This window comes from Homalodisca vitripennis, chromosome 1 (genome assembly GCF_021130785.1).
Source record: "Homalodisca vitripennis isolate AUS2020 chromosome 1, UT_GWSS_2.1, whole genome shotgun sequence".
NCBI classification, from domain to species: Eukaryota; Metazoa; Arthropoda; class Insecta; order Hemiptera; family Cicadellidae; genus Homalodisca; species Homalodisca vitripennis.
The window spans coordinates 105,615,692-105,632,591 of record NC_060207.1 but is presented as its reverse complement, the minus strand read 5'-3'; the positions used below and the strand labels follow the sequence as shown (position 1 = coordinate 105,632,591).

At 33.9% G+C, this 16,900-nt stretch overlaps 1 protein-coding gene across 1 annotated transcript in view; it reads left to right on the top strand.

Moving 5' to 3' along the window:
- Nucleotides 1-16,900, top strand: part of LOC124368622 (glycosyltransferase 25 family member) — an 89,184-nt gene that overhangs the window by 636 nt on the left and 71,648 nt on the right. Inside the window, exon 2 of the mRNA XM_046825864.1 lies at nt 7,427-7,658. Within this exon, the coding sequence (XP_046681820.1) occupies nt 7,427-7,658 (232 nt within the window). The remainder of the gene's footprint in view (nt 1-7,426; nt 7,659-16,900) is intronic.

The window sequence follows — 16,900 nt, the reverse complement described above, 5'->3', positions numbered from 1 at the left end:
TATATATATGTTGTTGAGAAGTTTATGTTAGTTAAGTTATACCTGTATTCTTGTATTAATAAATTGGCAATACTGTATTACACAGTGTTGTAACCACTAGCAAATTCAGGGATTGATTATTGTAATGACTTGAAATTTATCAATCAATATATTTTACAAGGAACAGAGAGAAAGATTTGATTATGGAGCAGAGATCATTGAGAGCATTTAGTTTTTTTGCTCCAAGTTTATAAAATATCATTATAACACAATTGTTGTGACCCTATGAGTAAATCAGAGACGTTGTTGTTGTTTAATCCAATTCTTCGTGGATTCAAATTTGTCCCGGTTTTATATATATATATTATTTTAACAGAAACATTATTTTTGTAGTTTTTCTGTTTTGTTAAGTGCAATAAGTACACACGTGCAAAAGCACAGATAAACAGCAGTGAGACAAAGAAACCAAATAGTTAGTTTAAAAAATTCAAATATACTAATTTTGTCATGACTATATGCCATTAAATCTCCAAATACCACTATTAAAATGTATTATAAAACTGAATTTGAGGACTTTTTTCAGTGTCCCAAAAATGCTCTTCGGGTCATCTTACTTAATTTATAAAAAAACAGGACAATCTTGGTTTTCTGGGATGTTTGGTCACCCTACCTACACCAGAACTCTGCATGTGATAAGAGGAATGTAACTGAAGTGTTTAGTTTAATTTCAATGAATTCTTGTCAATAATGACAAAATACCAGCCTAGGATGAATAGTATTATTTTAAAAGCAAAATAAATGTTGGTAATCTTCTCTTCCGTATAAATATTTACTTGCTAAATGAAATGTAGGATTAATACTACTTTAAGAATAAAAGATCGAGATGATATAAAGGATCGAAGAAAGTTATAATTAACTAATCTTAATCTTTGACCAGCCAGGATTGAAAGGACAGCGTTAAATAGAAAGATAAAGCGGCTGCAGTATAATAAGTGACCACCAGGACAATCGAATTATCGTTATTAATATTAATATCAAATCCCTGATATTCATGATTATCTAAAACTACTAAAAACCAAAATTTCAAACCAAAATACGCTATACTTATTTCAAATTACATTATACTTCAGCTGCATGGACATCTTAAAAAGGAGTAATTTAATGATAAATTAAATAAAAAACTATTTTTGCTATTTATATTTATATTCGGTAATTCTAAGCAATATATGGGTCAACCTCGATTTTTCTCATATTACAATATAATGTTCCAATAGTCAATTAGAAAAGGAAATGACTAGAATTTCTTGCCGGAAAGCAGTTATAGGGAGCAGGCAACTCATATTACAATATAATGTTCCAATAGTCAATTACAAAAGGAAATGACTAGAATTTCTTGCTGGAAAGCAGTTATAGGGAGCAGGCAACCGCGAGAATTACCTATTAGTGATCAGGGGCACTGACGTGATCTGGGCTTGAAATTTGGAACTACTCGAGTTAATTTTTTTTCTAAAAGAGCAAGCAGCGCGAAGCGCTGCGCAGCGGGCAAGCATCGTGCGTGATCTTCGTCTATACTGAATTGATTCAGGCCAAAGGAATGACACAGATTCCTTTACCAGATTTTTACGGAGATTTTGTATTGGGCGGATTATATTGGTTTACTTTGCTTTCCAGCATGTAATTATGTATTTAAAAATTGTTTTACATACATTACCTACATTATATTGTAATATGTAATAACAATTTATCAGAAATTTTTAATACAAAAAAGGATCACGCACGATGCCTGCCCGCTTCGCAGCGCTTCGCGCTGCTTGCTCTTTTAGAAAAAAAATTAACTCGAGTAGTTCCAAATTTGAAGGCCAGATCACGTCAGTGCCCCTGATCACTAATAGGTAACTCTAAGCAATATATGACCGTCTGGCGGTTGCCTGCTCCCTATAACTGCTTTCCGGCTAGAAATTCTAGTCATTTCCTTTTCTAATTGACTATTGGAACATTATATATTGTAATATGAGAAAAATCGAGGTTGACCCATATATTGCTTAGAATTACCTTATATTCAAATACATAATAATATTCAAATATATTCAATAGTTTAGATATTTTTAATTGGTTACTCATTCAATTGTTGTGGTGGTCGCTTATTATACTGCAGCCGATAAAGCCACCAATTTATGGGGTAACATATGATTGGAAGATGAAATAAGTTTGAGTCCTGGTGGAGCAAGTACATTTTGTAATTCAAGTGAGACAGAAATGGTCAAATACAAAATAATTGTTCATCACAAAAAGTAAGAGCTCTGTGGTGTAATGGTTACGGCACTGTGACCAAGGGATATATGTAAAAAAGTAAGCTTAAAAAATAAACTTGAATTTAGTCTATTGTATACAATTCTGAAAATGCACTCACTACAGTAGTCATCTATTAGAAAAAATGCTGCATGTGGCACATCACATTATTTGTCTTTTTTACGCAGTACATCCATGTTAAAAACACATGTGTTGCTGCAGCTTTAATGTCACAATGATAGGGGTTAATTCTTGCCCAATTTATCCTCTGTATCATATAGTATCTTCGATACTTTTATGGGAAAAATGGCATATAAGACTTAAATAACTGTATTTAAAGTAAGTCATAATAAGTTTGTGATATAGGGAATATATAGGTAAGACAGATGCACCACTAAATATGAGAATAAAAGAAAATAAATATGTTACAAGTGAAAAATTAGTAGAAAAATCTAAAATTGATCATTATTGCTGGTCTGAAAATCATCTTGTGAAATGGGACGAAACCTCATAATACTGTGAGGAGAATTATTTTTATGTAAAGTAATTTAGGTTTTGTGCACAAAATTAGTAGATCATCCGTTAATTCAACCCTCTGTTGAAGTTAGGATATTAGGCTACTAATATTAAAAAATAATAAACTACGAAATTTAAACAAATTATAAAGTTTACAGAAACCTCATCCAATAAAATTCGTAAGGTGATCATTGAATAGTGCTCAATCAAAAGCTTTATTCAGACCACATAAAATTTCTTGAGTATAATCTTTATTTTAGAAAACCTGAAAGAATGTTTCTAACAACTTACCAATGTCATCTATCTTTGATTTTCCTCGCATAAACCATATTGAGCTAACTTCAGCAAGTCTCTCTGAAAGATTGGATAGTCGATCAGAAATTTAAATTTCAAACAGGTAAGAGATTACGGTCACAATACAGATTGGGTGATAATTGCATGGTTGGTCTCTTTTGATTTTTTAAAAATTGAACACATTCTTTAACTTTTTCTTCTTTGAGACTTATTCAGTGTAAAAAAGAAGTAAGTTATGTTGGGACAAATAATGAATAATATGCATTAAAATATAATTCAAAATGTTGTAAACATCACAAGCATCTAAGTTACTCAGCTTCTTAGCAGCCAGAATTACATCACGTCATCAATCTTTTTCTAATAGAAATACAGTTTTCAATGTTATCTATCTCAACTAACAATTGAGAACTGATTATAGAGCCAGTGATTTGCTGTTTGTTACTCCTGATAGATTCAGTAAAATATTTGTTGAAATCTAAACTATCATTTAGAGATATCCATTTGTTGAGAGTGGTGATCATAATTTTCATAATTATAAATATTTCATGCATTTTCAAATTTATATTTATTGGTTTCAATAACTCTCATTATTTGAGAATTTTTCTTCCTCGATAGTTTGCCTATACTCCTTTTTTAATTTAGAAAAATCCTTTTTCATTGTTTTATTGTTTGTAGACCACACAGAGTGTATAAAGATAGTAAATTTATTTTTCATTTCAACTAATTGGCTTGTGTACCACTAATATTTACAAGACATAGTTTTCTCATAAGTGTATTTTTTAATTGTAAAAAATATTTAATATGATTGTCTAATGTGTAAAAAATAATTGCATAAAAATACCTTCTTAAAGACATGGATAAGTTCTTTTGCCCTATATGATTCTAGTTAAACTGTCAAAGGTTCTATAGCTGTCTTTGGAAGTTTAAAATGAATTTTTTTACTGTAATACTGTAATAATATTTTTAGTGGTTTCTGAAAATGGTCGAAATGTTAATAAAATTGCATTTTTATGGTCAGAGAATTGAAATGGCACGGTATTGCAAGTAAAATCCAAACAAGAATAAGTAGGTTCAAAGATATTATCAAGGTACTAAAAATCTCTCTTAGCATGATGGTGTTCAAAGAATGAAAATTATTTTTCTCTTAAAGGTCACATTCGGTGCGGCGCGGTCACCGGTGACCGCCACGTGGCGCCACTGGGTAGCGGCGGGGTCGCCGGGGACCCCGCGCTCTACCGCTTGTTTACCGTTTCAGTGTGGTGTAGCTACTTGCTAAAGCGGGGTGAAACTACGCCGCAGTCAATGTGTTAAGATAAAATGTAACTGTTTTGGTTGTTGTTGAAATTTGCATTAACCATAAATCATTACCAACTATGGCTGTATAATCAGACCAATGTGTTAAAAATTCTAAAAATCTGTCAAGAGTATGAAGGAATACATTTGCATCACTAGATGTAGGATGATAAAGGGAAACAATAATGACTTTACCAATAAACAGAGCTGAGACTTCAAAGTGTATCTCAATAAAATAATCACTAACATTACACACATTGTAAAGAGTCACGTACAACAAGAGAACTGTCTTTAATGTGGTTAGATCTTGAATGGAAACTAGCACAATAATAAGTTAATGGAAATAAAAAGAGAACTTCATCTTTGTATAGCCAATATTCAGTAATTCGTATTACATAATTTTTTAAATCAACCTAAAATCTCTCTAAAAGTGGTTTTTTGACACCTTGAATATTTGAAAATTACACTCATTAGACAGGGGATTCTAATTGTCATACACAAAGTATCCTGCTCTGTTGTTTTTACTTTCTTAAAAAAAATTACTAATTTCTTTGGTATTTTATAATCCAAATAAGTTGCTGTATTGCTTGGAATTGGGAATAATGTGAGAGGTAGATTTTGGATAGCATTCAAATTTTGAGTAAGTTTTGAGGTGTCAGGAGAAAAAAAACCAGGAAAAGGAGGAGAAGCTATATCGGGAATAATTTGCGTTGGACTCATACACATTGTAACCAACTCTTTGGAACGTCGATTTTTGGTGTGGCCATCTGTGAGTTTTCTAATTTCACATCCTAACATGTAGTTAATGTTTTTTTTCTCACTAAGGCTGGTAACAATAGATGTGTACAGCTTGGAATGTTATTGACCCTCCTCATAGGTCATATTAGATTATGGGTTGGAGGATTGTGAACTGACTGGGTTCATCTTCTTGGAAGTGTGTAGTTGATCGGATTCTATTGAGTTAACAGTTTAGATTGAAGATGTGCTTGTCCTCCAGAGAATCCTTAAACTTGTGCCTCATGATGATCAATATTGGTTTTGAGATATAAGTTGCTGTACTTTAAATATACCATTTTGCCTAGGTGATTCTTTCCATCCTTATTCAGATGAATCCCATCAGTAGGTAAGTAGTGCTCAGGGAGAACATTAACGTCAATGAAATGTAAATTTTATTCTTTCTTTCTCTCAGATTAGACTTTTTGTCTAAAAAAAGCTAATCTAATCTTTAATCTTGTAATGGTTTGTACCTTAAATATATGTTGTTTGGTTAAGTTTTTTTACTGTTTTTTTCATTTATGTAAGAGTTTATATATATATAGTCTCTTAGAGCAGTTCAAAAGAAAACTACAATTTTTAATGTACAATATTTCGCTGTAATTAACAACTTTGTCAAGTACACTGTAAAACATACACAGAATAAAATAAACAAACAAAAGAAGAAACACCTGATAATAAACATTCTAATAATGTAAATACAATTTTGACATGTATATTTGTGTATATACATTGTATATTTGTGCATAGGATATTTCAATGGTGCAATAAACACTAGAAATTAAACCATGAACAGGGGACAGCCAACAACAACATGCAGTAGCTGTCTATGTTGTGTGATTACAGCGAACTCACCAAGGTGCAAGTAGTCTTGATAGAGGACCAAGGAAGTGCTGAAATCTAGTAGAAAACACCAGGAGTACTTGCACGACACATGATTGTCATAGAAATGCATCTTGCGCAATATTCTGGCAGACATCAGAATAAATAGGAACAATAATATGATGATGCGTAATATTAGGATAGTAGCACACTTTACGTAATTTACTGCACTCCACACTGTAATATTTGTAATTTTTTGTCTTTGTTAGAATCATTATTTTCTATTGTAAGTAATGTTTTTAATCAAGAATTGTAAACAGATAATACTAACAGAGGATTTAAATGTCAATATAAAAACAGATGCTTCAGAAAATGCTTTATTTATAAATTTACTTCCATAATTTAATATGTAATGCCATCATGATAGAACCAGAGAGGACTCATGTCTTGATCATATCTTAAGTAATTAAAAGCAATGATAAATGTCTAATTCTTGAACTAAATACAATTGATCATTTTGGTATTGATTTAGAATTGTATGGGTAAGGTTTGTTAAGTGAATTATATGACAATAATATACCAAAAAAGTAAACAAGAGATGTATCTCTTGCCTCCATTTAAAACAATATTTAATCTGAACTCAGAAAACTGGCCGCAACTGAAATTTAATCTGAACCCAGAAAACTGGATGCAACTGATAACTAACTTATTTTTTTCTGTTTCAAAGCTTTTATTTATTTATGCATATATTAATTATTAAGTTCTCTTGAAGGATGATGTTTAGTTAAGGATGTTAAGGTAAAATTAAGAAACAGATCAAAGTTTAAATTTTTTAAACTTCAATTGTATAAACTAAGGGATGTAGTAACAGCACTGTTTGATACATTTAATCTAAGGGACAAAAAGTGATATGACTAACAGGAAAATGTACATAGATGCAAGAAAGACATATAAGAACAGAATTAAGGCAGAAAAGAAATTGGTCACAGTCAGATATATTATGAGTGCTACAAGTAAAATGTAAAGCTGCTTGGAGTATAATTAGAAATGAAACATACTTTAAACCTGATTAAAAGAACAGATAGACCATAATGACTTCAATAATTATTTTATTAATATAGTTCCTAATTTTAATTCAACTTTAAATCCAATTATCTTTGATCCTGGTATAAGGTTGTTAAGCAATTCCATACCAAATTGTAGTGTTGTAAATACAACTTTCCAGTAAGGCTATTTTTTTACTTATGCTAAATTATGTAACCTGTTGTAAGCTTTAAAATTTTACAGACAGGTAGTTAATGTTTATAAGAAGAAGAATAGCTTTTCATCGATAGATTTTTATTAATTTTTTTTATGTAATGAAATTCACAGTTGATGTCAAATTACAATCAGTTAAATGGAAATTCTAAATTTTAGTTGATTATCAATCAAATAAACCAACTAAGTGCATGTTTTGCAGGATCCGCAGTGATCACAACGAAGACAACTCTGTGGAGATTGTTGAGAGATGGTTATCTGAGTGGGCTGGTCTGTACCATGAAGTGAGTCTGGAAATGCAGCCGTCTCCTCCCCATCATCTGCCGGGAGAACTGGGACCTGCACATTGGCCTCAGGCTCGTTACTCGCATATTATTGGTCTGCGTGAACAGGCTCTCGCCTTTGGCAGACGGAGTTGGGCTGACTATGTCTGGGTAGGTTTGTACTTTTTTGCATAACATTAACTCTTCATTATTGATATGAGAAAATATCATAAGTCCAAAACTTACATACTTGGCTAATTACATGCTTTGGTCGAATGTGTCTATTAGAAACATTTTAACTTCCTGTCTAAGTTATTTACGGTTCTACACTTGCATTTTTGTTAATAACCCAAAAAAATATATACAGATGTAAATCTCCTAAACCAACTTAAATTAAAATGTGTCTACTTCTAATCTATGATATAATATAATGATAAATTTGGATTACATTTTGTAAATATTATCATTATTTTCATGAATTCAAAAATATTCAGGGAAACTTTTCCAAATTTTTCTTTTCATTAAAACCTTCCTCAGATTCAACAATTATTTTTAAAAAATTAGCCAAATTCGTCCAGTTGTTATCGAGATTAGCGTTTAGCAACACATTTAGGGATTCATTTTTTTTTATAAGAGTAGCTGAACCTGTTGCTTTGTACAAAATCAAAATCGAAGATGTAGTCTTCTTCTTAGTGAAATCATCTATGATGTATTATGATGAAGCCCTATGATAGTTTCCAAACAGAAGTATGTGAATATCTGTTATGATTACTTTAGTGACCATTATTAAGTAATTCGCTAGTTATATACAATATTTACTGGTTCATATTTGTTTTGTGAGTGTAGAAGCCTATATTTCTGGTTCAGATGCCGAGGTTGAGTTTGTCTGTCCCAATGCCTCAATCAAGAGAAAAAAATATATATATACATATAAAGGTAAAAAAGTATCTACCTCCGGACCTTGTAATCTAAGCCGGGTTTAATATATCCTGAGTGCCATAAGTTGAGTTTGCCTTGTTGTCCTGATAAAGATAATATATATGTATGTGTAGGACTGAGAAGTTATGTCTACAGCCTTTTCTTAATTAAGGAAGGGTCAAAAATATCTATTACTGCTGTTTAAATTCACTTCCAGTCTAATTTATTTACATTGCTAAAGTTGAATTTGCCTTATTGCTCTGATCAAGAAAATAAATACAAATGTAGATCTCAGATATGAACTTGGATTAAAATGTGTCGTCTACTCATGGTGTACAAGATTCTGGTGCTGCAATATATTTTGATTGTTCACCCCGATCAAGAAATATGTGCTTACGTACACATAAAAAGACTACTTTGATAAGCATCTGCTTCCAACGCTTGTATTCTGCTTCTGGTATAAGGGGAAGAATGGAAAATCCTTGAAACTAAATTCATTCAACATTTTAAGTTAACCATTTATTATAAGTTTTGCATGATAGAAGTATTGTTGATTTCCAGACTAAAATCTCGTTAAGAATGGCTCCTTGTGGCATGTTTATGTCTATTTCCTGTTTTTCTTGAAAACTCATGTTCAGTTTGATAATGCTGCATGCCACTTCATTGAATTTGGCTGAGTATTAGCAAATCATTTTACATTGGTCTTATTGGGCACTAGGATGGCAACAAGAAAATCACGGAATAATTACATTTGTTAACAATCTGAGTTCAATAATAAGAAATTAGTACATTTGACATAGTGCCACATGTAACTTAATGAAATGAGCTGTAGACCTGACATCAGTGAAACTGTTACGTGATGCAGGGGTGCCCAGAAGGGGGGGCATGGCGCAATTTGCGCCATCAAAATTTTTTGGGGGGGGCATGATTTTTTTTTTTTTATGTTAACATTTTAAACCATGACGATAACCAGAGAAATGAGAATTATACTCAACAGTTAAGTTAAAAGTACTGATTAATCATTTAACCATATCATCAAGATTCAAGATCGAAATTGCCATAGCTAAATATTATTCCGCCGTTTAAACTAAACTCCAGGATCTCCGTGTAAATCCTTAAGAGAAATATTTTATTTGTTTAGGGCGATTAGGTTGGCAGTGGCTCAACTGGCAACACTGTCTTGTCTGCCGTCTGCTGTCTGTCACAGTCACATCACAGCCGTTAGTGATGTACTGATGTGAATGTGAGTCGTGAGTTTTGAGTTTGAGTACCTATTGCAACAGAACAAAACTGTCTCGTTTGAAGAAGCTCGGATACGGACGTTAATGAAGGTTGAATGTGCGTTGTATTTGTTATGCGTATGGTATGTCTTATGTTATGTTGTAGATTTGTGATTTGTTCATAACTAAGACTAAAGATGCCTAAGAGAGCAAAAAACGTTGTACAAATTTAAATGCCTAGAAGTGATGTGCAACACGATCCATCGCAAAAGACAAATGGTTGGATCACTGTAAGAAGAAACATAGTTACAAGTTTAAGAAACAATTTAAAAAATCAATTATAAAGTGGTTGAAATAAAAGTCGACAACGGCCCATGGCAAAAATACGTTCCAGACCCAAGCCCAAGCCAATCTACATCCCTCATACTTTGACGAGTAGGCCTACCCAAGACCAAGATGAAGATGTTTTTGAGCCAACATCAGAAAGTTTCCAAGATAAATCTACCAGCGAGATCGAGACTGATGCAATTACTCTACCACTACTAGAAGTCACAGACTCTGAAACTATAAACACAAAGGTAGGCCTTAACTTTGTAATAACTAACTAATGTAAACCTAAGGGGCAAAACGGTTTTTACTTAGTCAAAATTTTTAATATGTCTAGGCCTAGGCGCAGGGCGCAGGCTGTTATATTGTTTTTATAGAGGCAAACACGATTAACATGAATACTAAGCCTTTATGTATCCAACCTACCTAAAAACATAATATCTTGTAAAATGTATGGTATAGCCTAACTTACCCAAGCTTGTATTCTGAGGAGGTCAAACCAAAGTCTGATTTGGTTCTGCCGTATTCACTGTTATAGGTATTTTGGTACTGTTCAGCACTCTGTGGAGTTAGGTTAGGTTATAACATAGGCCTAATAGTTATTGTACCCAAATAGTTTGACCCAAATACTGAATACAAATATAACCGTGTACAACATTCTTGACGTTCTTCACTGTCTGAATATTGTTGTTGTAGTTCGCCAAAGTCCCGTTAGAGTTCAGAAGCTTCTTGGTTGTTTATCTATCGACGGGTTAGAGCATAGAATTGGCGTGCATAGAAGGGTTAATTTTCTTCAGGCTTATGTTGGAAGTTATAGGCAATAGGCCTACCATTTTTTGAGAATTTTAAAACCTATTAGCTTAGGGCTTAATAACTTCTCACAGACTAAACAAATTTTGTATATATTTGTAGATCAAACCAAGAACTAAAAGAACAGGGAACCTGACAATTTTGGAACAAGTGATGTAGATGAAACCAGGACTCGGATATTTCATCTAATGAAGATCACAGTGATCCAGCTTCATATGCTAACCTCAAGCTCTCTCCTGAAGACATAAATGTGGCTCTAAATTTGGAAAATCAAGACTTATCATCTATAGAATTTCCTTCAACGGGTGGAAGAAAATTTAATCCTCTGTGGAAAAATTGTATATTGCCCAAACAGTGTGAAACCTAGGAAGTGGCTAGTGTTACAGTAAAAAAAGGACGCTGTATTTTGTTTGCCTTGCACACTATTTGCACTTCCAACTGAACGGTCTGTATGGGGAACAACCGGCTACAGAGGGTGGACAGAGCATAGAGGAGAAAGAGATGTTTTACTCCACGTGACTTCCAAAAATCATATATCTGCAGAGGTTGCCAGAATTCAATGGATCTCACAAAAGAGAATAGATTCGAGCCTTGCTCAACAATGTAACAGAGCAGTTGACCAAAAACCGAGAAGTCCTGTCAGTTGTCATTGATTGTTGTAGTTACTTGAGTGAGGAAATGATTGCCTTTCGCAAAAAAAAAACGATGTTTTAGAAGGAAAGCTGTTAGGGTTATTTAGACTTATAGGAAAAAATATAGCCAGATGCGAGAGTTTACCTTGAAAAAATTGATAGAGCAAGGGCTGAGAATGTAAGACTGGGATCTAATTTCTTGAGTTACAGGAATATTTTTGATCTTATCAATACAATGAGTGACGTGGTAGTTAATAAAAATTGTAACAAGTGTGAATTTAACCATCATTTATTCGATTATACTAGACTCTACCCAGGATGTGAGTAAAAAAAGAATTGTACCACTATCATAGTTCGCTACATTGAGCACATGGATGATACACAACAAACTACAATATCAAACGTAAAACCAAAAGAGCGCTTGGTCAAGGTTTTTACAAGTGGGATACATCCGGGGAAATGTTGTTTAGAGAGCTAAAGAAATGCTTAACAGCCCTAAACCTTGATCCCAAAGGTATAGTGGGCCAGAGTATGGACGGTGCAGGGAACATGAGAGGGCAGTTCAAAGGTCTCAAATCACTAGTCACAAAGAAAACCCTAAAGCTTTTTATGTATGGTGCTGCTCTACAGGTTCGCCCTTGTTGTAGAGCAGTCCCTTGATATATGCTGTCAAATGAGGAATTTGTTTTCATTCTTGGAAGATTTGTATGTTTTCATGTCAGGCCACAGGAGACACCACCTTTGCTCGAAAATCTAGAAAAAGGGGGAAAAAAAGAAGCAAGAGACGCTTAAAAAGAGTACAGACTACTCGTTGGTCGAGGTAAAACTGACGCCTTCAAAACCATTGTGAGTTGTTTTGAAACAATAAGAGATACATTGCAAGATTTGTCGACTGACAAGAATTCTGACAACAACACCAAAGCCAAAGCAATAGGCCTCCTAAAGCAAATGACAGATTTTGAAAATATAAAACACAATATACATAGCATCTTCTTTGTTCAAAATATTGTCTCCCATAACAATTTGTTTTCAGTCACCTACCATTGATTACAGTATAGTCCCAAAAGTTATTAAAGAAACACAGGAAAAACTGGCGTTCATGCGCCAAGATTCGGCGTGGGAAAAGATTGAAAGTGGCATTACTTCCTTTGCTGAAGAAACACAACATTTCTTTACCCACCAGACAACGAATCAGAAAAAGGAAAAGATTCATGGACGAGTTGGCAATTGAGGAATGCATAGAAGACCCTATTAAGAAAGTAAAAGGTTGATATTTATTTCAACGTTCTAGACTCTCTCTACAACCAGCTAAATGACAGATTTCCAGAAAGTTCTCTGGCTATGGTGTCGCAGATGGGATATTTTTTCTCATGATGGAATTTTGAAGATGGTAGATGATAAGAAAAAAGGCCTAAAATGTAATCCATCTTCAATTGAGAATCTTTGTGAATACTACAATCTAGACAAGGAATTAATTGTGGATGAACTAGACATCTTCATTGATGTTTACAAAGCTACTCACTTCAAATCAAATCAAATCAAATCTGTTTTATTGCTGAGACAATAATACATCGTATATGGCAAACGTCAATTAATAATAATATCCTAAAATTTCGGTCATTCATACTATAATACACATACAGACATACAATGTTTAAAGTCACACCTCTTTCATTTCATCGCCAATGCAACCCACTTCGAACAGCGGGTGTCATTCTTCAAATTGGGCGGCCTCCCAGTTGAAAGCCAAAAACTCACCTGCATTATAAAACGCTTGAGACACCAAGAAGCGTTTTAGGCGAGTCTTAAACGCCTTTGGCGTTGGAGCATCTTTGATTGGATTGGGCAGTTCTGTTGAGGAATTGAACACCCGCTTGTGAAGGCAGGCGTTCATAAACCACCGTTCTGTGTCTACCAGTTCGGTAGTTTGCTCTGCCACGTGTCTCATACATGTGTATGTCTTGTCCTCTGGTTAAGGTACATTTATTCACACAAAACATAGTTGTTTCCAATATGTAGAGACATGGCAGAGTCAACAGCTGCAATTTCTTGAAAAACTTGCCTGCACGACTCTCTGAATTTGATTTTAGCGATGATTCGAATTGCTTTTTTTTGGAGTCTGAAAAACTCTTTGGAATGAGTGTTAGCGCAAGCTCCCCAAAGGATCACTCCATAGGCCAGGTGGGGGTATATCAAGCCATAATACGCCGTAATCAGTACCTGACTCGGGCAGTATTTTGCTAAAGACCTCAGAACAAAGATGCCTGAGCAGATTTTTGGCGCAAAACATGATCAATGTGCACATTCCATGTCAGTCCTCGATCAAGGGTACATTCCAAGGAATTTTGAAGAGTAGACTTCGTCCAGTGCGGAGTCAGCCATCAAGATGGCAGGTCCGCACTGGTTGCCCGCAGTGCGCAAAGAAAAAATTTATTAAAACGTTGGTTTTTGAAGAGTTTATTGTGAGGTTGAGGCTGTTGAAGTATTGGACACAGTTGTTGATATCAACAAAAGCCTGTTGTTCCAAAACTTCGCTTGATCTTGCATTGAAAAAAAGAGTCGTATCATCTGCAAACTGCACTGTTCTTCCATGCAGAAGCGATGATTCTATGTCGTTGACATAAAGCAGGAAAAGCACAGGACTGAGGATAGACCCTGGGGGACTCCATATGTAAGGTCTATTGGTTTGGATGATTTATTTGATATCTGGGACAACTTGGGATCTGTGGCTTAGAAATGAGCTAAGCCATTTAAAAGGCACGCCTCGAATGCCGTGGGGACTCAAGGTTTGTCGAGCAGTATATTGTGGTCAACGCACAGTCGAATGCTTTGGACAGATCCAGGAACACACTCATTGTGTGGTTCCGACATTCAATCCCCTCTACAATCATATCGACAAGACCAACGACTGCGTCGGTTGTCGATTTACCCTTTCTGAACCAAACTGTTCATTTGAGAGCTGATTGTATTTGTCCAAAAAGTGAAGCATTCTTATAAGAAAAAGCTTTTCAAAAATTTTGCTGAATACTGGCAAAATTGAGGACAGGCCGGTAGTAGTTATTTATAGAGGGCTGGATCGTCTTTCTTTAAAATTGGAACCACTTTTGCAATTTTGAGGAGAGAGGGGAACACTCCTGTTTGGAATGAATAATTTACTAATTCAGTTAAGGGTCTCACTAAATGCTTGCAGCATTTTTTAATGAGCCATGGGGACATCAGATTAAGGTCGTTTGACTTTTTGGCTGGGAGCTGCTGGATAATTAGGTGAAGCTCATCCTCAAACAACAGGCGCCAACACATTGATGCTGCTGGGCTTTGCCTTCGCGAGGGGCGTACTTTAGGGTCAGATGGCCGAGGACCTTGCCCGTCAGCAACGGTATGCGAAGAAGAACTCGTTAAACCGACTGGCAATCTCAGTCTCATCCTCCACAAGCCTATCCCCCAACTTTAATTTTGATTTGTTTGTATGCATTTGTTTTATTGTTTATGATGCCCCAAGTTGTTTTGAAACGTTTTTTGAAGAGAGAATTGATTTGGAGACATCGAGTGCTTTCGCAGGCTTGGGATCACTTTCTTATATACTTTTTTATAATTCCTGAAAAATATTTTGAACTGTTCATTAGAAGTGTTTTTATAAATTTCGGACATAAAATTTCAGTTTCTCTCTAGAAACTAAAATTCCTGGTGTGATCCAATTGTTTTTTGAATTTTTGTCACAGACATTTAATTGTTTTTGTAGGGCAGCAGGTGTTAAGTGGGAAATTAAAAGTGTCGGTAAACAATTTAAACTGTTGCTCAACGGGTTGAGATGAATTTAGAAAATTCCATCTTTCTTTAGAAAGGGAAGTGTTAAGGTGAGCGATGTTTTCTGGCCTTATGTCTCTTATTGTTTGTTTAATTTTGGGCTCCCTTGTAATTAGATATAACTTGGATATAGATATTTCTGATGTCATGTATCTGAGAAGAAGAAATCAGAGAGAACCAGTACCTGCTAATCCCGAGGATAGTTTAAGTTCTGACCTTGATGAAGATGAAGAACAGGAGGACGTTACAGTGACTGACAAGTTCAAGAAAAAGAAAAATGTTGACGACTGGGTGAAAAGAGGATTTATTAGACCATACAGGGTGCCTATTGAATCTAATCAGGATTCTCTCATCTCAGTATACTTTATAGGATACTGTTGTCTCTGCCAGTCACAAGTTGTTCTGCTGAGAGAACTATGAGTCGGTTGAAGATAGTTAGAATCGTCTAAGAAGCACCATGGGGGATAGTTGGCTTTCAAGCTTGCTCATTCTTTCTTGCGAGAAAGAAATTCTAAAACAGATCTCAAATGAAGAAATCATCAAACAGGTTTGCACTTTCAAGTGTGCAAAGAAAAAAAACTTCTTTGTCAAAATTTAAGAAAAGTATCAATGAAAGCCAATTTCAACCTTTAAAATTTACACCCTATTTACCACACAGTAATCAAGTAACTATTGTAATGTTTTATTACTTTTTTTCTTTTTTGTAAAAGTTGTTATTGTTATTGGTATTAGTAGATAGAATTTACAAAATGTACTTGTTCAGATGATATCTTTATTCCAAAAATCAAACCATTTAATGATACATTTTGTTAGATTTTTGTTATTTACTCTTGTAATGTAAAAGTAAATACAACCTACAACACAACATCAGTAACAAACCTGTTCCAATTTATAATAATTTAGAATACCTAAACTTGCCAACATTATATTATTAATTTACAGCTATGTTTATTCCATTCACTTGTGAAAAACTCTGGTTATTGTTAAACATGATGCCTCCACCATAATAGAAACAAAATTAAATTAATACATTTATTAAACTTTTTAATACATGCCGTTTTATGAAATAAAATTTACAACACTATTTGGATTATAATATGTTGTACTATTTGGATTGTATTGTATGATCAGCTGTAAATTGTATCTCATTGTTTTCATGACAGCAACATACTAGATAGTGACTATAATTGCTATTGGAACTACAGTATAATTTACTTATAAATAAAAGTGTTTAAAATGACATATACATTGAAGATTGAAGTGCTATTATTTCATTGCCTTAACCTTTGATAACCTTAACCTTCAGTTCTTCAATTCTTTTTCAATCCTTTTTTGGTTTTTTGGCTTGGAATCTAACTTTTTATAAACGTTCCAAAATTGTATGAATGTTTTACCAAAGTTGCTATGCAATATTCTTTTGCAATAAAGAATTATCAATGATATTATTATTCAACTTTTTTATAAGTAACCTTAACATTTAAAAGGCAAAGCCTCCCTTACTGACCTTTTAATATCCTATTAAAATATTTGTCATGTAGCTATTCCTGATGTAATCTAGTACTTTGATAAACATATAAATATTAAAAACTATAATAATTGTTTACTACTTTTTAGTCCTCCCGTACAAAGAACGGGTGCACTGCTAGTGTCAAAAATTATATCAAAATTCAAAAAGATACTTTATTTCTATTCTAAAAAAGAT